The sequence below is a fragment of the Diplotaxodon limnothrissa genome, linkage group LG3 (genome assembly GCF_057381915.1).
Source record: "Diplotaxodon limnothrissa isolate DT_005_m linkage group LG3, D_limnothrissa_male_GT1.1, whole genome shotgun sequence".
Classification (NCBI taxonomy): domain Eukaryota; kingdom Metazoa; phylum Chordata; class Actinopteri; order Cichliformes; family Cichlidae; genus Diplotaxodon; species Diplotaxodon limnothrissa.
In genome coordinates, this window is record NC_140598.1 from 29,519,802 (window position 1) to 29,542,744 (window position 22,943).

A 22,943-nucleotide genomic window follows, 5' to 3' on the forward strand; every position below is an offset into this window, starting at 1 on the left:
TGGGTTTTGGTCAGTGGTTGTTGATCAATGGTCATGAGAATTTGCATCGTTATAATTTGCATCCCAGCCCATTGTTCCTTCAGTGGGCTGGTTTCAGTCATTATGCAAATGTACTGTTTATAAGATTTGGGGAAACCTGCAGTCAGCTGAGACTAAAGAAGTCACTTGGATGAGTGATGAAACGTTTGTCCCACAAAATGCTATGCCCAGATGAACAGAATCAACTTTTGGAGATGCTAACTAAAATGCTCATTCATAACGAAGAAAGCTTTATAACTATCCCCATAGGAAGGCGAGTCTTGGAGGTGAGTAGAGGTCTAGGTGAGGCTTAGCCAGTTCGCGTACACTCACTGTGAAGTGTTGGGCAGGGAGGCAGGCAGTCGTATAGCGCCAAGAACAGAAAACAAACCAGCGACAGGAAATTGTTATGGTTACTGACAACAAGATCCAACCCTCAGAGAAGCTGCAGTGGAGACTAGACAGGATCAGCTTGAAGAGAAAGAAAAAAACACTGAAGAGTATTTACTGAGCTATGACTCTCACTAACGTGGGTTAGCTGACATTCCGGCGAGCAACGTTCGAGAACGCTGGTCTTAAGAGTCGGCCAGCTGATTGCAGGTGCCACAAACGAGGGGGTGTGGTGACTCTGCCCAGTGATGGGTAGACTGGGTGGGTTTACTGTTACCTGTGCTTATGTTGTTTGTTGCTGTAGTTTTCCTACTGTGCTCTTTTCATTTTGCTTGTTTGTTTTTCAGCAGTTGGCGAAGCAGATTTTTAGTGATTTTCTCTCTATCCCTCTTCTCCCCTCTTGTTCTTTCTCTCTCCTTCTGTTTACTTTACTCCCAACTTTTCTTCTTATTTCTCTTTCCTGTCCCCAAGTCCGTCCGTTCTGATTGTATTAACTTGAAATAAGAATAAATAATAAAGCTTGAATAAACTATGACAATCAAGTGGACCAGTATAGCAAAAGGACCACTTGTGGAAAAAATGAGAAGAAAAAATAATTAAATGTCGATGTAATTTATTAAAACTGGAAATAAATACTTTATTGCATGTTTTCAATAAAATAAATAGACATTTAATTGTTTATCTATTTATTAATTAATTCCAGTTTCAGTTAATTATTATCATATTTTATTCATTCATTTTGGAACTCCTGGCCCTCTTTTTCTACCTTTTAAAAAAACTTATTTTTTTACTTGAGCAAAGAAGTTGAATCTGTACTTCAGCTTTTACTTGAGTATTTTTACTGCTGGACTACAGATTGTCTGTACTTTTGCCACCTCCGATGGTATCTGTATTATTTGTGGTGGTTTTCAGAAACTAGAAAGTTGCTGCGAAGCTATTGTGGACTCACGTCATGCTACAAGAAACAGCCCCTCTCTTCCTCAGAAAAAATACAGATAAATCGCTTATTTACAGATCAATGGCTGATCAGTGATCTTTGGTGACGCTTTCAGCTGAGATGCAGAAACGAAACCTAACGTTCCCTCGTGGTGCCTTCAAAAACAACTCCTGAGGTCATGTAAAACAGAAAGCCCAGCCTTCTCGTCGGTACGCTTTCCTCCTGTCTCAAATGTGTGACTCCCGTCTCCTAACATCCTTTATATTTATGGCCATTAAATTCACGAGAGGAGAGGAGAGGAGAGGAGAGGAGAGACACGAGCAGATGGATTCTCACTTTTACTTGTTTTCAGCGGGGCCCTGAAGGCAGCAGGAGCAGGGGTGTGTGGTTTGTGTAACTGAGGTGACAGCTTCACAGATCGGTCCACGCACTCTTTGTGTTCAGTCATCACTTTGCTCAGTCTGAGGAGGAGGAGGTCTCTGTGTGCTCCAACATGAGGTCAGTCTGCCAAACCTTTGATAAATAATCGGTCATTTATCACAAATTGTCCACCTGATGGACTTTAAATCCAGCAGTAGTTTAGTTTACCTGGCGCTCAGGTGCACACAGAGGGATACAAAGTAACACAGTCCAGGAGTCTGTGAATCAGAGGAAGAGGAAAAAGTGGAGGTTATAAAATTATAAACCTGTTATGTAATAATAATAATCTGTGCTGCAGGTATCGATTATTTTAGTAAACAAATATTCTATCAGTCAAATAAGAAACAAAATAAAATTAATAACCTCCCACTTGGGTATCAAAATCCACACAATTTAGCCCTGATTGCTCAACACTACCTTGCATGCATGTTTGAGTCCGTGTCCCTGCTTGCCTACTTCAGTGCTTAACTCTTCAACAATATTAATTCCACATCATGAACACTGGTAACTGAAAAAACACGGGCAACTGATGCATCTTGTCAGGGTCCTGGGTTTTTTTGATGAAGTGTTTTGAGTTTCCTGTGTTTTTTGTCACTTTGTGTTGTAAGTTATGTCCTCATTGTTGGTCTTTAGTTACTCCCTTAAATTTAGTTTTCTTGTGCTCCATGCCTAGTATTTCCGTCTGTGTATTTTGGTCCTTAGAGTGCTCTGCCTTATGGTTTATATCTCTGTGTTTCTTAGTTGCTCTGTCTCCACGGTGTCAAGTTCACGTCTCAGTGTTGTACTTCCTGTTTTACTTTGAAGGTCTGTCTCATGTGCGTGCATCCTGCTTTGCTTCCTTGTCTCGTCAGTTCTGATTTCTCCCAGCTGTGCCCTCCTTCTGTCTCATTCCCCTCTTACTTCACAGTGTATTTAAGCCCTGTGTTTCTCTGAGTCAGTGTCGTGTCGTCCCTCATGTTGTGTGTTACTTGTGTGCCTCACTGTGAAGTTTAGTTTTGTATCCTTTCCTCAAGTCTGAAATAAAGCGGTGCTTTTGAGTTTATTTCCCGTGTCCCCGTGAGTTTGTGTTTGGGTCCTCTCCTGCCTGAACACAGCTGAAACATGACACATCTTACATCAATAACTAGACATTTTAACACTGGCATGTGATCAAATGAATTAAACATTGTATCACAACATTAGCTGTCCCCCTGTGTTTGTGTCTCACTCCACATCTAAGGTTTCTTTTGGTTCCTCAGTGTGAGATTCAAACCACAGATCTACTTCACATCACTGATTTCATTGGTTGATCACACAAACTGAATTTTTGTCAAGGAGAGGAGCTGGGAGGTGTGGGTGAACTGGCATGAGAGTTTCTGAGTGAGGATGTTTGATCATGTGCTGGTTGTAGTGTGTCAGAGCACTGAGTGAGCCTCGGTTCAGCCAGTCCTGGTTTGATGCTCTCCCTCTGATGCTCCTCACAGCGTTTTCTTTGTGACTCTCTTACAGTGAAGATAGCAGCGCTCTGCTCAGCAGGCTGCAACAGTTGCAGTGTCACTTCACCTGGGATCTGAAGCTGGACGTATCCCCGAAAAAACTGATCACCCGAACAGAGATCGACATAGAGTTTCATCAGAGTCCGTATAAAGGAGCAGGTTGCTTCTACAGCCTCTTGGCTTATTTCAGGTACAGTTTCTGTAGCTGTCTGATGAAGGAAAAGCTAAAGTGGATTTATTCTGCTCATTCAAATCTCAACACTTTTATTTCTGTGACTCTGCTACAGAAGAGAAGAGCTAACATTAGCCAGAAGAAAGACAGTTCTTCTCACTGAAGTCTGTCTGACCAAAGAGAAATTTGACTGTCAAAGGAAACAGTGGTCAGAATCAGCAGGATTTATATTTGAATGATAGAGAGATAGTTTTGTTTTCAGGATCAGATCCAACCCTGAGCTGTCTTTCTTCTGCTAATGTTACCTATCAGCAGTGCTCCTGCTGCTAACACAGATGAATTTTATTTCACATTACAACATTTTGTCTGGACTAGATATGGCTGGCTCACATTCAACTCACTTCATAAGTTAACAATATAAATGAGCCATCACCAGATTTATGCAGCTTAGCAAATACAGCTAGAAGAAAAACTTTAGCTTGCTCTACGTTTACTTCATTATTTCAACCTTAATAAGATAAGATAGAACTTTATTAATCCCTCGGGTGGGTTCCTCTGGGAAATTCGATTTCCAAAAAGCACAGCACAATAGATACACCTGATAGAAAGAGAAAACTTATTGGAGTATTGGGCTGAAGTTTCTGATTCTTTAAGAAGCTTGATATAAATCTGATACCTGAAGTTTGTTTTGACTCTTGTTTTTTCTGGTGGAAATGCAGTAATTATCTAACCCTGGAGTCAAGAACCTCAGATAAAAACCTTAATGAATCATCAACAAGTGTTAGTTGAACCCTCAAGTCAGTTTCTTGTCAGGTGTTGTAAACACCAGATGTGGAACAGCTGTTGATGACCTGTTGGTCCTCAGGTATCTTCAGGATCAACGAGAGGAAGCGCTGTCACTTTTAAACCAATCAGAGGAGACCATCAGGGAGAGTTACGGTGATGAGAGTGAGAGGCGGCTGATTGTGACGTATGGAGACATGGCCTGGCTGAAATATCACGATGGAGACTTTGCACAGTCACAAAGCTACTGTCAGAGAGTCGAGGACATACTGGTATGTACACCAATCAGATCAAACATGATGATCACTGCTGTTGAACCTCTGACGCTTCCTTCTCCCTCTGCAGGTGAAGTATGCCACTGGTTCATCAGGAAGTTTGCTTCCAGAGGTGTATGGGGAACAAGGCTGGGCCTATTTCAAGGTGTCGAGGTCTTCTATATCAAAAGCCATCGACTGTTTTCGTAAAGCACTTGAGGTACAGACTCATGATGTTGAGTGGAACACCTGCTACGCCGTTGTCCTCTTTTGCGGAGAACAGGTCAGTTTTATGATAAGAATTCTTTATTTATTCATAAGGAACCCCATCAACTTGAACAATAGTGGTTGCTAATCTTCCTGGGGCCCAAGCCATCAAGTATAATATAATAAAACATTATAAAATAAAGATGATTGTAATACAGATGCAAAACATCCACATAATTTGGCTCTTACATCCACAATAATCGTAAAAATATAAGCATTGAGGCACAATACATGTGGAAAACAGGTCACAACATTACCCACTTACAATATTTACAATATTTATTAAAACTGTATAAATAGGCTTTTAAATGTTTTTTTAATTATGAATAGTCACTAGTTCTCTAATTGCATAAGGCAGTTTATTCCACTTAAAAGATGCTCTGAATGTAACAGAGTTTTTCAAAAAGTTACTTTTTGCTCCAGGAATCACTAAATTGCTAAAAATGATGTAGCATAATTATGTAGTTTATCTGGATACTGCAGCTGAGCACAGAAGAAATGTGGTGTATTTAACAGTATTGCTTTCTTTACAAATAAAAGTAAGTCATAGTTTAATTTAGCTTTTACTGGAAGGCAAAAAAGTTTATTGTGCTTTTAAAGGATACTGGTATAGTATCAACATCTTAACACTAAGGATGAAGAGTTTATTATCTTATATGGGTCCTCCTCAATTCAATTCAAATTCTTTATTGTTCCACAAGGGGAAATTAGTTTAGCAGCAGGATAAAAGTAAACAGAACAATAATATGAAATAATAATGACAATAGTGATAGAAAGTCCAAGGACAGTTATTTGCCATTAAGGAGACAAGATGCAGTGGGGATAAAAGAGACCTGGAGTCTTTTGGTCTTCCTCTGAGGTGCTCTAAAACAGCGCCCAGAAGACAACAACTCAAACTCACTGTGAAGTGGATGGTTCACACAATTAATAATAGAATGAGCCTTACTCAGCACATTTCTATTGTAAATGGCCAAAAGTCCATCGTGCCAATGCCCTGAAATTTTGCGAGCAGTTTTTACCAGAAGTCCCAACCGATTCTTATTCCTCACCGTCAGGTTACCAAACCAGGCAGCGATACAAAAAGACATCACAGATTCGATAAAACTTCTATAAAACAAGGACAACATCTGAGAGGAGACATTAAAAGATCTCATTTAACTTAAAAAGAACAGTCTTTGTTGAACCTTTTTAGTAGTGGCATCAGCATGAGATTCAAAACACAGTTTATGGTCAAGTCAATCAGCAGCTTTAATGACAGTAGGTGATGAGCTATAAGAGGACTTCCTAAAATTGAGACAGCACCAAATGATGAGAGTAAACTTTAGGGCTCCTTCAGTGGCCTCAGTTACTTCAGCGTCAGTATATTTTTTAGAAGTTTCAATGACTGTTGGGGGAAAACTCTGTAAAAAACCCAGGAGAAATAAAGACACAATGAGACAAAGTTACTTTCTTTATCAAACGTGTACACGGGTGAGCTGCTAAGAACAACTCACACCATGCACAGTGGCTTGGTAATTTTTATAGGAAAGACAGTGAGAACAGGATAAGAAAATACAAAACAAATAAAATAAACAATTCCATATGTGGCGCTAGTCTCGTCAGCAGAGAGCTGGGAGAAGGCTGTGAGAGATAAAACAATCTAAAACAATATGTCCCAAAACAGTATGTCTTTGCTGAGAAAGTCTAAAAAGATAATTCTAAACTAATCTAACCATAGACAAAAGGGCATGCTTGCACATTTAAAAGAAGGTAAAGAAACATAGAAACATTTTTCCTGTAACATTCCCTCCTGTTTTAACTTGTTTTAAATGTATACAACAATTGTCTGTGAAGGTTATTTATTAAGTATCTTAAACAATTTTTTTAATTTTTCAAAATGTCAGCATAGCAGAAATGGCAGTCATTTGGTCTAAAGAATAAAACAAAAGAAAATAATACAAAGAAAAACATAGTAAATGAAATAACAAGTGGAATAAACAAGAAAAAATAATAAAACTAAAACTACAAAAAATAAAGGATATATTTTAAAACGAAAACTTACAAAAAATAAAAGGGTGAAAAGTAAAATGAAAACTTTATATTTAAAAATGATGAAAACCTAATATGTAAAATGAAAACTTCAAAAAATACAAGGATGGAAACCTTATATTATAAAATGAAAACTTCAAAAAAACAAGCATGAAACCTTATACTTAAAACGATGCAAACCTTAAATTGAAAACTTTATATGTAAAATAATGAAAACTTCATATTTAAAATGGAAACTTTATGTTTAAAACTGAAGACTTCAAAAAAAATAAAAGCATGAAAACTTTATATTTAAAATGAAAAACTTTGTTTAAAACTCAAGACTTCAAAAAAATAAAAGCATGAAAACTTTATATTTAAAATGAAAAACTTTGTTTAAAACTCAAGACTTCAAAAAAATAAAAGCATGAAAACTTGCATAACCTACTAATGTTTTAATCAGTGCATGATCACTTGACAAGTCATTTTTAATCACCACGTCATTTATTAGCAGCTAGTACAAGTTCTCCTCTAACAGAATTGCAACGGGATGTTGTTCTTCTTCAGGCACGGCAACATAAGCAGTCATTGTAGTTGTTATCATCTGTGAAATCATTACTCTTAGGCATGGCAACACACACAACACTAATATGAGCAGTGCTATCATGATGAGACCTAGAAGGAAAAATGGCTTTGCTACAGCAGCCAGCCATGAACCGCTGAACAGCCAGTCCAGCCAGCTTTGTGCTGTAGCTGCTCCAGGTGTGTGTTCAGTGACATATTTTTGCAGAGCGGTCAAATTCTGCAAAGCTTCATAAATGTCTCCTCCAGTTTCGTATCCATCAGGGATAAAAGTGCAACATGTTTCCCCGATCAGCTTGCAAACTCCTCCTTGTGATGCTGTTAGCAGGTCTAGTGTCAGTCTGTTCTGCAGCACCATCGTTCTGATGGCCTGCTGTTCTCCTGCTAAGGCGGTTCCCAGGGTCTTAGTTAAGTTGATGTGTCGTAGCAGAGCATATCGGTTGATTTCCACGTGATCCCGCACCTCGGCAACTCCAATGCCGGGGATCAAGCTCTGTAAGAATTTCACTCCTCCTCCCCAGATGCGAAACTCTCCCGGCACTCCAGTGTCCACGGTAATGCCGAAAGAATTGGGGGAGGCGGTGTCCACTTCACGTCTCTGCCGGCTGCTTGGGTGATGTGCAACACTTTGCATGAAGAAAACGTGATCTGATAATTCCACCAGGGCGCACAGACCTCCCCAACCTTCAGGGAGTGACAGATAAGCCTTGTTGCCACATAGGAAGTACCAGTCAGCCAAAACTCTGGTTCCTCTGCTGCTGGGTGCCGTCCGTGCACATCCTGTCTGGTACTGAGTCTTTGTTTGTAGTGGCATTCGGTAGCTGTAGTCGGAGCGACAGTTTAGGCCCATCAGCGTCGTGTTACTGGCACAGGTGGCGTTGATTGAACAGGTCATACACTTCCTCTCGTTCCTTGGTGGGCAGAAAGTGTATATGGACTTACATAGGTGAGTAGGCAGCTCCCCCACTGCCCGCGATCCATTGTTCATCACACATACTGGCAGTTGTGATGCGTTCAGTTTGTTCAGTAGAATTACATCAGGCAGTGGGTCTGAGACTTGGGGCCAGGTCAGTAGGTAGGTCTGTCCGAAACAGTTCACATTCGTGAGTGACGATGACCTCCAGGTTGCTTTTGCTGGGATGCTGTAGTTGGCCTTGGACCAAAGAGTACCGTAGCCTGGATGTGTTGCCAGGCCCAACAGGCACCAACTGCGATCTTCAGGTATGCTGTACGGCCACAGGCCAGACGTCTGTGAGGATAGGGGCATATGGGTACATGCATAGCAGTCAGTTTTATTATTCAAGTGAGCTGTAGTGTTCATAAACTGCCACCAGAAATTAGTGGCGTAGCCATGGGGAAACTTGGTGTACTTTCCTTTGTCATACAGTGTCTGCCTTTTCTTCATATAGCGTGACTTGTTGTCCCTCACGGAAGCAAAGATGAGGAGCCCGGCCAGGGTCAGGGCCGCTGCAGTTATTAGGAGCCACCACCTCATGACAACAGGACACACCCTCCTGTTGTGAGTAGACCCCTCGGCCAGAAAGGCTGATCCCTCCACCGAGCGAGATCACGACAATTGGGCGAGCCTGTGCCGGCTGAGTTTAGATGGCTTAACCTGATATGGTCCCTCCCACCTGGGTGCGCTCCAGTTTTTCCTTTGGAGCACCTTGATCAGAACCCAGTCACCGGGCTGTAATCTGCAAGACACTTGATAGACATCATTACATTCTTCGTTATTTACAATCATCTCTTTATTTTCCTACAACTTAGACATACATTTTGCTACTGAAATTGTATCTGCCTTTTTCACTGGGTAGATTTCTGGCCACTTTGAGAATACATCTATAACCACTAGGGCGTATTTTTACCCTTGGCATTCATTTAGCTCAATAAAGTCCATATGGATTGTGTGAAAAAGATAAGGTGGTGTGGGAAAACAGCCTCTTTTTGGTCTTAGGTTTCCCTGAGCATTATATTTTTGACACGTCATGCACTAGTGCTTTTAGCTGTGGCAAAGCGAGAGTCCAGTAATAATGTGGAACACCGTAGCCTGGAGAGAGACACACGCGGCTACCGTTTTCTGTGTTAGTGCTATCTGGCTCTGGTGGGGTGTCATTTAGCATGCACTCAGCAGTCATGCCATTCTTTTCTGGTATTACACCTATCTTAAGTTTTGTCAGAGCGTCTCTACCTAGCAAATTTACTGGACACGACGGGTCATATATGCATTTAATAAAGCACCTGCGGCCACTTGCTGTATATACTAGGTCTAAAGGGGCAGTTAATTGTTGTACAGTTGTGTGGCCTGAGGCTGACTTTACAACTAATTTGTCCTTTGAAAACTGTAAGTTCTTAAGTGGCTGCCTCAAAACTGTTTTGCATTATTTCTCTGTGGCCTACTCCTACAATCTCGTGTGAAGTGACCTTCCTCTCCACGGTTCTAGCAGGCGTTGTCTCTATTTTATCTGCTGTTTCTGCGTGGCTGTCTGCAGCCTTGGTGTCTGTGACGTTGCTTGCCTCTCTGTTCTGCAAATGAGTCTCTTAGTCTATTGTCAACACGTCAGCCTTATTTTTAAGTTACAGAATGCTTCTTCTCCTTTTTTTTTTTTTTTTTTTTTTTATTTATTTATTTTTTTTCTCTTGGTTTGGGAGAATAGATGCAACACTACATTTTCACTTAAGGCATTTTTAGATAATTTCTAGTTTTTCAAACAATTCATGCATCTCACACATTTCAAACTTTGAAGTTAGGGTTGTTTCCCATTTATACATATATATACCGTATATATATATTTAACTTTGCATTGCTCACAGCTCATAGCTCACAGCTCTAAACCTAGGCATTTTTCAATCATATGCCTAATCACTATGTGTCACTGTGACTCTCAATTTACAGACACTGTTTTGTCCGGCGTCTGGACTTTTTTTTTCTCACCACTACTCGTCAGCAGGAGTGAGTTTTAATTTCACTTGCTTGATTACCCATCTTATTTATGTATTTACTTATTTTTGTTTAAGTAATATATACACGATACAGCTGCTATGACCTTCGCTGGTATTAGAGACGAGAGTGGTTGCTCACACGCCCTTCGACTTTCGGACTAGTTCCGAAAGCGGTGTGAACTTTACGAGACGGAACTCGACCATTCTCTCAACTCACCAGCACGTCAGTGAACGGCAGTAAAAGAAAAACACAGTAGGAGCAGCTCAGTCTCTTATTGGACCGTGAAAATTCAGCTTGCTCCGTTAATTAAAACAATACACACACACACATTCACATTCACATTCACAGCTTTGACGCGCGCGCGACCGGAACCCTTATCATAAGGGGAGCTCCCAGAGCTACTTACTCCCTAGACCCAGTCTAGACCCAGCTGGGGGAGCTACCCAGAGCTCCAAAGCTACCAGTCGACGAGCTTCCAAAGCTACCAGTCGACGAGCTACGCTACCAGTCGACGAGCTTCCAAAGCTACCTGTCGACGAGCTACTTCCGCTATTTTAAATTCCCTGAATTTAAAATGCGCTTTTACGCAAGATTGTGTCAGTGTGTCTGTATCTACCTGGTCAGTGTCGCCGGGTCTGGTCCACCTCGATCGGGCCCCACCACCGTGGGTCGCTTTCTAAGACGTTGGCCAAGACCCGAATTTAACGCTCTTGGACTTTTATCACACACCTGGTGTGTGAGCTGTCGACAGGCGAACAACGTGGACTGGTCACGGAGATGGGACACGATGGAGGCGCTCCGGCTCTCGAAGGACCAAGAAATGTTGGGGGAAAACTCTGTAAAAGACCCAGGAGAAATAAAGACACAATGAGACAAGATCACTTTTTATGCTTTAACGTGCACACGGGTAAGCTGTTAAGAACAACTCACACCATGAACAGAGGCTTGGCACTTTTTATAGGAGAGACAGTGAGAACAGGATAAGAAAATAATAAACAGATAAAATAAACAACTCCATATGTGGCGCTAGTCTCGTCAGCAGAGAGCTGGGAGAAAGCTGTGAGAGATAAAACAATCTAAAACAATATGTCCCAAAACAGTATGTCTTCGCTGGGAAAGTCTAAAAGGATAATTCTAAACTAATCTAACCATAGACAAAGGGCATCTTTGTACATTTAAAAGAAGGTAAAGAAACATAGAATCATTTTTCCTGTAACATTCTACAAGATGGTTGTGAGACCTGCTTTGATGAACGGCTTAGAGCTGGTTCCACGAAAAGGCAGGAGGCTGAACTGAAGATGCTAAGGTTTGATTTGGAGTGAACAGGATTGACATAATTAGAATGAATATATCAGAGGTTTGGAGACAAAGTCAGAGAGGCAAGTTTGAAATGCAATGGCATAGTCCTCTTAGGAGTTGAGATGACAGACACCCCAAGCCCACTGTGCAATGCCCCCAAACTGCAAAAAAACAACAACAAACAAACAAAAAAAAAAAAACACAGGAGCGATAATTAGCATGTTAAATGTTAAGCTTTCTGAAATTCATTCATGCGATTTCATGAACTGGAGACAAATGTGAGATTTGATCATTTCAGTTATCACTTACATTGTATAAACAGCAGCTACACGTATTAAAGTAACAGTAGAGCAAGATAAACTTCATACTTACCGATTGTTCTCTTTCCTTCAGCTCTGCAGCAGGATGTGCAGGTGAAGTTTGGAGCAGACGTCACTCTTCAGTGTCAGATTTCCACAGATGAAATAATCTCAGTGCTGAAGTGGAGCAGAGCTGACCTGAACACAGACGGCTACGTCTACTTCTACAGGAACAAACGATTCTATGAAAACTACCAACATCCATCTTTTCATGGCCGAGTGAAGCTGAGGGACCCGGAGATGAAGGATGGAGACGTTTCTGTGATCCTGAAGAAGGTCACGTTTAATGATGCTGGGATGTATGAGTGTCACGTAGCTGTGAGGAACCCTGTGAGAAATAAAAGAGCTCACACTGAGATCAGTCACTTCATCAACCTCACAGTCACAGGTGAGTCTCTTCCCCAGCCCGGAAATTGCAGCACTTGCTCACTTTAAGAAGAATTTTCTGTACTTGTGTGATATAGTAAATGACCAACCAATATGTGTGTAGGTAAAATAACTCACCCACTGTCCCCTCTGCTCACTTCTACTCCGATGGCGAGTGTGAAGGGTAAAGTCATAGCAATCTTCTTCTTTCAGCTGCTCCCTTTTGGGCTTGATACAGAATCTCACTCTGATCATCCTTAGCATCCCCTTCTGTCACACCAACCCTCTATGGATGATCTGATATCCTCGTGTTGGTGTTGTTCCCAGACCATCATGAAAATGTTGTTCCAGGTTCAACATTGCAAGTGACCAATCACATTGTTGTGACGTTATTCTTTTGCGCGCCAAGCCATTCGTGCATTTATGAAATTCCAATGTTGCAATGTTGCAATTCTACTTACTGTTTATTAAAGGGTTACGGTTAAGGTTAGGATTAGGGTCAGGGTCTGTTGATCGGCGGACAGAGGCGGTTTCACGCAGCTTAAGTACAGTTTTTTGTTTTACGCCGGTTTTTCCCGAAGTCGCAAAAGTATGACGTCATAACATTCTGATTGGTCACTTGCAATGTTGATCCTGGAACAACATTTTCATGATGGTCTGGGAACAACACCAACACGAGGATATCAGATCAACCAACCCTCTATATGTCCTGCTTCACTACATCCATGAATATTCTCTGGACATATTCTCTCACACATGGATACTAAATGTACTTTGGTGGACATTGGTCATTAAAGCTATATTTTAGCTGTATATTTGAAAACTTTTTGCTGTTTTCGCAGCTGTAAAATATAATTTGCTCCAGATGAGTAACTGAAGCTGTTGTCAGTAGTTTCACCTGCAGAACACACACTCTTGTTGGTTTCTTATTTTGGTGTCTCAGCATTTCTGCTCTAACAATTCATGTTTTCTCTGCAGGTGAAACACTTAACAGCATGTTTGAGCAGCCCATCACTGAAGGAGAACATGGAGGTGGAAACATGCATTTCGTTCAAGAGAAAGAAACTCCAACTGTCCTGATGGTTGTTCCTGCTGTTGTTGTTGCTGCTGTCCTTGTTGTTACTATAGGTGGTTCTGTGCTTCTGTGGACGTTTAAAAGAAAGAAGCAGCAGACTACTGAGGCAACCACAGCTGATTTGAAATGTCCTGCTGCTAAAATTTAGAACTGAAACAGGTTTCATGGAGTGGATAGCCTGTCAGCACATCATAAACTGCCAACTGTCTCCACCTTCAGGTTTCTGGGCTCCCACATCTCTGCCTATCTCACTTGGACCCACAACAGCAATACCCTGCTAAAGAAGGCCCGGCAGCGGCTACACTTTCTGCTTGTCCTCAGGAAGAACAATCTGGACAGAAGCTGCTCCTGGCCCGTTCCCGCTCCTGAGTAGAGAGCATGCTCTCCTACCACCTGAGTGTTTGGTACACAGGAGCCACAACTGAGAACAGGAAGGCTGGCCAGAGGGTAATTAATATTGCCCAGAAACTCATTGGCTGCCCTCTGCCACCCCTGGGGGTCATCATCAGCTCCTCCTATATCCTCCTAATATATCTATATCACTAAAGCACTTCTGGATGGATGCAAACTGCATTTCGTTGCCCTGTACCTGTGCATGTGCAATGACAATAAAGTCGAATTCTATTCTATCAGGAAAACCAGGGACATCACAGGTGACCCCTTGTGCACTCTGGTTGGTGCCACAGGTCAATGACGTTCAACACCTCCAGACTCACTAACAGCTTCTCCCCTAGGCTGTGAGTAAACACGCTGTACATGTACAGTAACAATAATGGTCAATTCTATTCTATTCTATTCTATTCTATTCTATTCTCCATTCTTATAGCATTATTCATGATTCTCTTGCTCTTGACGGAGGTGGTCACACTTTTCTCCTTCTCCCTCTCCCTTATCTTTCCTGCTTGGCTTCTCGTGTCTTTTGTATTGTCTCGCTTATTCTCTAACCCTCAAAGAGTTTCTCAGTTTTGTTCTCTAAAACCTAAATAATTATGGATTTGATCAACTGGTCCAGTAATGGAATTAACACCTTCCGGGGCTTGGGAGAGCTTGATTGTCCTGAGGAGACGTTTGCTGCCGCATACTCGATGGTCGGTTGCGTCGTGTGTCTGGCGACACTCTCGATGGAGGACATTGAACGACATCTACCAATTCGGAACCACGATCTGACTGATTGGAGCTGGCTCGGACCTGGCTTATCGAAGTACAAGAAACGGCTACAGCTGTTCAAAATCCCACAAGGCTGGCCGACATTATAGATGATGGGCAGGGCTGTGAGTACTCAGACTGTGTTTTGAACTCAATATGGATAACATCTTGGAGAGAAGTCTTCCCCATGTGATGTTTGTGTAATGTATGTATGGTTGGAACGGTAAGATGGCGCTGGCAGCCTTAACCCAATTTCCCTCTGGATGAATAGTATTATCAATCAATCAATTCAATTCAATTACCTCTTTTGAAAAAAAGCAGGAAAGGAGCTCAGGCAAAACTCATTGAAAAGATGCTAAAGACATCTTTGAACATACGTCTAAGGAACGCCAACCATTTCTTCACGGGTTGCTAGGTGACAGTGACAACGCCTCAGTTAACTGCTATCCTGAGAATCGCAGCCACTTTGAGGTGGCAGTTCTAACCACTGTAACATCAGCACACTCTGACATTTCCACCCGCCTCAACTGAGGAGTGTGGCTGTAGCTCAGGCGGTAGAGCAGGTCATCTACTGATCGGAAGGTTGGTCTAGTCTGCATGCCATCCTTGGACAAGATACTAACACCAAATTGCTCTCCGATGCATCCATCGGAGTATGAATGTGTGTAAATGTTAGTTAGAAAGCACTTAGAAACATGTGCTTGTGCGAATGGGTGTGAATGGGTGAATACACAAGTTGTATAAAGCGCTTTGAAGCGCTCAGAAGAGTAGAAAAGCGCTGTATAAGAACAAGTCCATTTACCATTTACCAAAGGAAAGGCACCCAGCATAAAATCTTTGTCAAATCTTTGTTTTCTTTTAACACATCTTTTTCTATTCGTACCTAAAGCTTCTATTGTTTTATTTGTCTGTATGTATTATTTTTCAATAAATTTAACTAAAAAATTGAACTCATTATATACCAGTACTGTCTTTCTTCTACTGAGTGAGCTCACTGAAACTTTAGGATGACTGAATCTTTTCAAGCATCAAACAAAGTCTGATCAGGAAACTTGTCTTGAAAACTATTGTTAGCATTGTGTCACTTTTTTGTGTGTTGTTTTGTTTTTTAAATTTGTTGTTTTTAATCCTGTGATTAACCGTGTGAGTGAAACAATTTGTTTCCGTAATCTGAGAAAATAAAGAGGAAATCACTTTTGCAAAAGAGTATACATTTTGAAATCCTTCAAAAACATGTCAAAATATCAGCTGAGAACGACACCTCGGGTCTTACAGCAACAGGAAATTGATTTATTTCATCATGTCTGAAAATAAATTCCCACCTGACCCTTCAGAAAAAGCTGATGTTTTACTCAGTAACAAGGCAATAAATTTCCAGAACATGGGCTGTCATATGCAGTTTGTTTTCCTAGTAATACCATGTACATATACAATTTTCAGGGTAGAAATTCTCATTTAAACTCTGTTCAAAGCTGCTACCAGATCAGCTTCTCCCTCCAAGTTTTGTTAAGCGTTGTTTCTATAATGAGTTTTGAGCAACAATATCATGGGATATACCAGTGGGATGGTCCCTGGATTTCTTGAAAGCATCTGACTTTAGGTTTCTGTCTAAGCTTTTTCTTTTCTTTTCTTTGTAATAATAATGGGGAGACTTGTGTTTTGAGGATTGTATGTTTTTTTGGGTCTTTGTTTTGGTTATCCATGATCCATCTATCGACCTTCTTCTGCTTATCCGGGGCCGGTCAGGGGGGCTGCAACCTAAGCAGAAAAGCCCAGACCTCCCACTCCCCGCCCACCTCCTCCAGCTTGTCCGGGGGGATACCAAGTCGTTCCCAAGCCAGCCGAGAGATATAATCTCCCAGAAAACCGCGCCCAGGAAGCATCCAGATCCCCAAACCACCTCAACTGGCTCCTTTCGATGTGACGGAGCAGCGGCTCTACTTCTACACCCTCCCGGATGCCTGAACTGCTCACCCTATCTCTAAGGGTGAGGCCTCATTCTTTTGGTCACCACAGCTCATAACCATAAGTGAGGGTAGGGACATAGAGTGACTGTAAATCGAGAGCTTTGCTTTTACACTCAGCTCTCTCTACACCATGACAGACCAGTACAGTGTCCACCTCACTGTAATCACAGCAACAATCCATCTATCGATCTCCTGCTCCCGTCACTTGTGATCAAGACCCTGGATACTTAAACTCCTCCACTTGGGGCAGGAAGTGGAGGAGTATCCTCTTTCATTTATTGGGCATTTTCTAGTCGGTTTCACTCTGACTGTATGGTCTCACTTCAGTCTTTAAGGTTCCTTTACCTTCAGTTTTTTCAGTTGGCTCTTTGATTTATCTTGACTTACGAAAGCGAAAGCGCATCAAATCCAATTTTTTTGACCCTATGCGACCCATATCCGATCATGGTATGACAGTGTGAACGGCACAAATCCGATATTTTCAAATCCGATCTGGTACTGAATCCGATACATATCCGATGTTTCAGAAAGCGACTGCTGTTTGAACGGTTATGTCGCATTAAATCCGTCTTTTACGTCACTGACACAAGACAGACGCCAATTATCAGCTGTCACGGCGAGTGAGGTGAGCCGTGTGGAGGAAATGAAGGAGGATCCAAATGCAGGCAGTCGTGAAGGTGTGAAGGTGGTTTATTGAACATGAAAGTAAACACAAACGGCAAATGGAGCTAGAACTAAACTATACTGGGATAAACTAAACTACAGAGCACAAACCTGAACATGAGCAGAAACACTTGGCGGTTGACAGCAGGGAAACACACAGATGACGCAGGGTGGAATACACAGACGGACCAGCAACAACAATGACGGAAGACATGACTTAAATACACAGAGAAACACAGGGGAATTACACACAGGTGGTGGACACAGCTGGGAATAATCAACAAGACGAGACAAAGGTAAAACTGAACACACTCACATGAGACCCAGACCTTCACAATAAGACAGGAAATGAGAACACCACACCAAGACGCAGACCTGACACTGAGAGACAGACAGGAAATGACATAAGAAACTAAACCCACATCGTAAACCCAGATAAACAGAAACATGGAACTCTAATAATAGAAATCATAATCATCACCATAACACGACAAGAGAACAAGAACACAATCCCTGATGCAAACTTAAATCAAAACACAATAAACTCAAAATACTGGGTCCAACGGACCCAGAACCGTGACATCAGCGGCGGAGAAGACATCGTGAACGCTTCCTGGCCATCCAGTGAAACAGTTGGGAAGACAACGTGAACATTTTATTTGTACTGTATAATCTGCAGATTCTGACAGAAGTCTGCAACTATCCTTTTAAGCACCGTTCCTCTCTAAAACAGCAATAATGATCATTATTAGGTTATTTACATTATTATGTAAATAACAAAATAACCTAAAGCAAAAAATTGGGAAACGTAAAGTCAGAAGTCTTTATATTAAGGGCCATCAGTCAAACTATATTGTTTGCTCTGGGTTTAAACAGAGTGCGTCGTGTGTGACGACTTCTTTTGCGCATGCAGGCCGCTTTGAGCGTTCACACAGGAGCACGTTTGCTGTCACATTTTAGTTGTAGTGTGAACAAGCAGACAAAAAATCGGATTTGATCAAAAAATCGGAATTGAGCATTAAGACCTGCAGTGTGAACGTAGCCTTAGCCTTAGATCCTAAGGCTAAGGCTACGCCCAATTCATGGCGCATTGGGCGCCATGAATTGGGCGATTTCTTTTCTCTTCATCCAGGTAAGAAAATCGAATAAAATGGATTCTCTTTATCTGGATGTAGCAGGCAGGGCTATTTGGTTTCATTCATTGTGTTGTGCTTCATGAATCACCCAGAGTTCCCCTGTATCCTGTTCACCGTGCTTCCTGCCTTTGTGTTTAGCAAATTATTTAACTTTCAGTTTTACTTTGTCACTTTATTTTATTTTTTTGTCCTTGTCTATGATTGTTTAGTCTTTAGTCTCAGTCTGCCTCAGTGTCTGCCTCCCATGCCAGTCCTGTTATATTCTCTTTGTTTCCTTACACTTTCACATGAAAGGGGTGGTGTTGGCAGCATTAGACTAATGGGACTAAGGGGCTTTTTACAGACGATGAATCATTTTCCACAAATCTCTATGAGTGCTGCCATAAAGAACCAAAAATAAATAAATAAATAAAAATGCTACAGTGTTTCAAAAAGACAACTTATTAATGGTGAAGAGAATCAATACTGGTTTGTTAAAAAAACAAACAAAAAAGAAAAGTCATGGTGCTCCTGCATCGGCTATTTCATTCTAATTTTCTTCAGTTATATTTTTATAACAGCAAAGTCTAGCTCTTGCTGCTTCCTGTGCTTCAGCTCGATGTACCTGGGGTGAGACTTTTTTTTTTTTTTTTAACAATTATTGAATTATTACTGCTGAAATTTGCACATTTGTATGCTTTGGCTCTGTGATCTTAACTTCTGTTCTTCTCTCTGCTGAAAACCTGGATCCCTTGAGTGATTTACCTTTAGAGAGAATTTGTGGATCTAAATTGGACCAGTTGTGTGTGTGTGTGTGTGTGTTTCCCCTTTTTTGTGCACGTAGTGTGGCAGCTGCACCCTTGGACAAAAGTGGATTTATCCCAAAGACAAAACTCCTAGTTAGATAATGTGTGCGCTGCAGCGAGGAGTGTTCAGCCCTCAAAATTGGAGATTCCTCCGATGTAAGGGCCCGCATCTTTCCTCATGATTGATAGAGGGGCAGCAACCACCTCTCAACTCCTGCCGTTCAAGAGAATAACTAAAATATCATTGACTTCTACCTTTCGACCTCTCAAAGTACTTTAAATATCCGTATGACAGCTTTGACCATCATATGTTTTTGTGAAATTCTGAACCAATAACTGGATGTGCCCGCCTTGTCAGGCTCAGGAGAGACTCGGAGGCAGACCGTCTCTAAGTTTCACAATCTATTTACACACAGACACCAGGTGCAGATATATACAGTTGAGGGGGTACGGGAAGAGGGTCTCCGGGGAACACAGGCATGGGAAGGGGACACACGGGGCTATGTACACAATCCTTCGCTGATGCTCAAGTTAGCTCCGACTCCGGCTTTAGCTCACCAAACAGCGGTCCTCAGGCTGACGAGAAGTCTGGCACAGGGAGGAAGAACAGGTAAGTTGCGGCACGAAAGAAACTCGTGGAAAAGCTCAGACTTGCAATGACACTGACGAGTGTTACACAATAATCCAGCGAAGAAGCATTCTCGGCAGCCGCCTTGAGAAGTGAGCGTGGTGATGAGACGATTGCTTGCAGGTGTCTGAGCCAGGGGCTGAAGTCATCATGACTACGCCCTGGTAGAGCGCAGTGCGCAGGAGGAGAGTGAGAGACGCAACACAACAAAAACTCTTGTAGCCATACAGAGTCAGCCGAGAAGGCACAGGGTCATGACACGCCTACTTGAAATGGAGTCTTTTGCCAGCAGTTCTGTATAAGGATTATCAGGATTCTTTGCTTTTCCAGCAGAATAACTTCCAGCAGGCTGTTCTGTAACCAGAACAGCCTGCTGGAAGTTTGTCTCCGAAACACTTGCTAAAAGTCTTATTTTTTTTAATTCATATGGGAAAAAAAGTGTTTTTATTTGTTAGTGTAGAGAAACAAATTATGTGGGAATTGTGAAAACTCCGTCATTGCAAGTCACCTATGACTGAAACTGAAAAAACTGACATAAACCTTTAAAACTTTAATTTCAAAAACAACAAATTAAATCCAAATTGGGTTTTTTTTTTGTGGTTAAAAAAAAATTGGAAATATCTCAAATTTATCTTTACACAATCAGGGAATTCTGTCCCTCTATGATGCAGTATAGATATAATCTGGAATGATATTCAGTTTTTCTCACTGAGTGTCCTGAGTCAGTGTGAAACTGAAGTATTTATTTTTTATTGTTTTCTGCTTGTGTTATATTCATAGTTCACAGTCTTTAGTTTTGTCACTGTCTTCCTCGTGTTCCACATTTAGTTACTATTGTCTCCATGATTCATGTTCCCTCTCTGTTTCCCTAGTCAGTCATGTCTCCTGTTTTATTTTATAGTCCCTTGCCTAGTGTTCAGTTTATTTAGTTTTGCTTCCTCCCTGTCTCATTGTGTCTGATTAGTTCCAGTTTCCCTCCCGTTTCCCAATCCCCTCATTATCCTTTGTGTATTTAGTGTATATTTGTCTTTCTTTGCCTGTCTGTATAGCTCCCCCTCTGTTTCCCATGTTCTCTTTCACCAAAAATCACAATAATTTTTATCCATGCGCAAATACTACTAGTAGTAGTAATATTCACAGTGAGTGGGCAATTCAGGGTTCAGTATCTTGAACAGAACTCCTCAAGAAACTGGTAAATTTCATGTACCAACCAACCAGGCCATCTTAGATCTTCAAAATTAGTTAATGTTAATTTTCAAAGTGTTATTAGTCTTCATAGCTGTCACGTTAGCAGACTGTTTACCTGTAGCCTTTATTCAAAATGGTATCTTGAGCCAAAAATTATTTTATCAGACCTAAAAAACACACAACTCAGACATGAGGATTGATGTATATGTGAATATACATTATTAACCTTTCTGTCTTAATTGTAAAGTCATTCTTATTTGTGTAGCAGATTTAAATCCACAGAATCTGTCCCAAATGCTTTAAAATCAGGTAGATTTTGTCACGGTCCTGGGTCAGTGACCCAGTGTTTTGAGTTTCTTGTGCCTCTGAGTTTTCTGTATTATGTTCTTAGTTCTCTTTGTTGTCCCAGCTTATTCTTTAGTGTAGTGTCTTAGTTTGGTGTTCTTGTATTCTGTTTAGTTCTCTGAGTATTTGGTAGCTGCCCTCTGTGCTTCTTAGTTGCTTTGTCTCCCCTAGTCTAGTTTGCATCTGTGCTAATTCCTGTTTTACTTTGAAGGTCTGTGTCTCATGTGAGTGTATCTTACTTTGCTTCCTTGTCTCGTCAGTTCTGATTTCTCCCAGCTGTGCCCTCCTTCTGTGTCTCATTCCCCTTGTTACTTCCCAGTGTATTTAAACCCTGTGTTTCTCTGAGTCAGTGTCACGTTGTGCCTCATGCTGTGTGGATCGCCCTGTGTGTTTTAGTTTGTATGTTTTTTTTTCCTGCAGGCCAATAAAGCTGTGACTTTGAGTTAACACCTGCAGTCTGAGCGCCTGCATTTTGGGTCCACATCTCCTGCCTGCCACGATTCATGACAGATTTACACCACATTTACAAAAGACACGAAGAGTAACATGTATTTTTGTACTAATTTAAATAAGAGCTTTTGTTTTATCCCATAGTTGTGAAATACAGGCTTAACAGTGAAACAGTTGGTGATACACTTCATACCTAATTGCATAAACATTGCTCTCTCCTACATAAGCTCCATTATAAGTTAAAAGAATTGGTATTAGTACTTGTTAAATGCAGTACTGGCCTGTGTAGTGATCATGTGTGTCACACACACACACACACACACACACACACACACACACGACTAATCATCCTCTTTGAGATTGATTGACTTGTGTTATTATTGTGCAATAGCATGTCAAAATGCTCCTAACTGCTGATATTTGTCCGCCTAACCTGCTTACATCTCCTTGTTCATGTGAAAAAATAATTTCTGCATTTTAAACAGCTCGAATCGCATAACAAGGCAGTGACATCATTTCAGAGAAACTGAGCCTTTGGTCACGAGATATTCTAAAAACAGACACAGGCTTTATTTGGACATGCGACTTTACTGGACCTTTACTCGACACAGGCTTCAGTGTCAGACGTAACATCACTAGTCCTGTATTTACTTCTTATTGGATCAGCACCAGTCACACGTCACTGCACTTTGGGGCCCTAAAGGTAGGAGGGGCCTATTGAAAATGTCTGATCAAAGTAGCTTCCCCTCTACCTTACACTATATGCTGATATTCACAGTATTACGGTAAACACCATTACAAGAGATCCACTATATGTTTAAGCCATGATTTTATTTTGTGAACCAAACTGGACAAATTTCCTGAAACACTTTGCTGGAAAAGAGAAATGCTTATACTTCTATGAGTCACTAGAGGGAACCAAAGGACAACCAAAAACAGCTTCTTCAAAACACACAACAGTCTCAATCTATTGTAATCTAGAGTTTTAGCTTATTACCTGCAGCTGTCTGTTGTGTTTTTTTAAAGAAGACAGAAATATACAAACAGTATTTATAAAATATGAACATATTTTTCTAGTCTATGAACATGTTAATTTCCCCAACCATGATGTGGTTAGCACACAACCCTTACTAGCCGGTACACACAGAAACAAATTAATAGTAAGTTCGTGAGTAAATTTCATTGATAACACATTTAAAACCAAAGTGCTTTTATAATTCTGTCTAGAAAATAAAAAAGAGAATATACATATTCAGTCTGTATATGAAATAACCCAAGAGCACCCAA

The 22,943-nt window shown here is 41.1% G+C and overlaps 3 protein-coding genes across 3 annotated transcripts in view; 2 read left to right on the plus strand and 1 right to left on the minus strand.

Moving 5' to 3' along the window:
- The first annotated feature begins 1,838 nt into the window (after nucleotides 1-1,838).
- LOC146635276 (protein IFIT1 homolog B-like) lies at nucleotides 1,839-5,432 on the plus strand. Its single transcript, XM_085350076.1, has 5 exons — nucleotides 1,839-1,843; nucleotides 3,254-3,430; nucleotides 4,278-4,467; nucleotides 4,541-4,732; nucleotides 5,418-5,432. The coding sequence occupies exons 1-5, from the start codon at nucleotides 1,839-1,841 to the stop codon at nucleotides 5,430-5,432; spliced, it is 579 nt and encodes a 192-aa protein (XP_085206202.1).
- A 1,761-nt stretch (nucleotides 5,433-7,193) lies between these two features.
- LOC146635277 (uncharacterized) lies at nucleotides 7,194-8,800 on the minus strand. Its single transcript, XM_085345414.1, has one exon. The coding sequence runs from the start codon at nucleotides 8,798-8,800 to the stop codon at nucleotides 7,238-7,240; it is 1,563 nt and encodes a 520-aa protein (XP_085201540.1). The 3' UTR covers nucleotides 7,194-7,237.
- Nucleotides 8,801-11,476: 2,676 nt separating this feature from the next.
- The window catches only part of LOC146635278 (polymeric immunoglobulin receptor-like), a 67,745-nt gene continuing 56,278 nt past the window's right edge, over nucleotides 11,477-22,943 (plus strand). Inside the window, exons 1-2 of the mRNA XM_085350077.1 lie at nucleotides 11,477-11,528; nucleotides 11,942-12,295. Coding sequence (XP_085206203.1) covers nucleotides 11,477-11,528; nucleotides 11,942-12,295 — 406 coding nt within the window. The remainder of the gene's footprint in view (nucleotides 11,529-11,941; nucleotides 12,296-22,943) is intronic.

Bases quoted from the DNA above. Each gene is read 5' to 3' on its own strand.
- LOC146635276 (XM_085350076.1), top strand. The intron at 3,431-4,277 runs GTACAGTTTCTG...GTTGGTCCTCAG, and splicing joins AGCCTCTTGGCTTATTTCAG to GTATCTTCAGGATCAACGAG. The intron at 4,468-4,540 runs GTATGTACACCA...CTCCCTCTGCAG, and splicing joins AGAGAGTCGAGGACATACTG to GTGAAGTATGCCACTGGTTC.
- LOC146635277 (XM_085345414.1), bottom strand. From the start codon at position 8,800: ATGAGGTGGTGGCTCCTAATAACTGCAGCGGCCCTGACCCTGGCCGGG.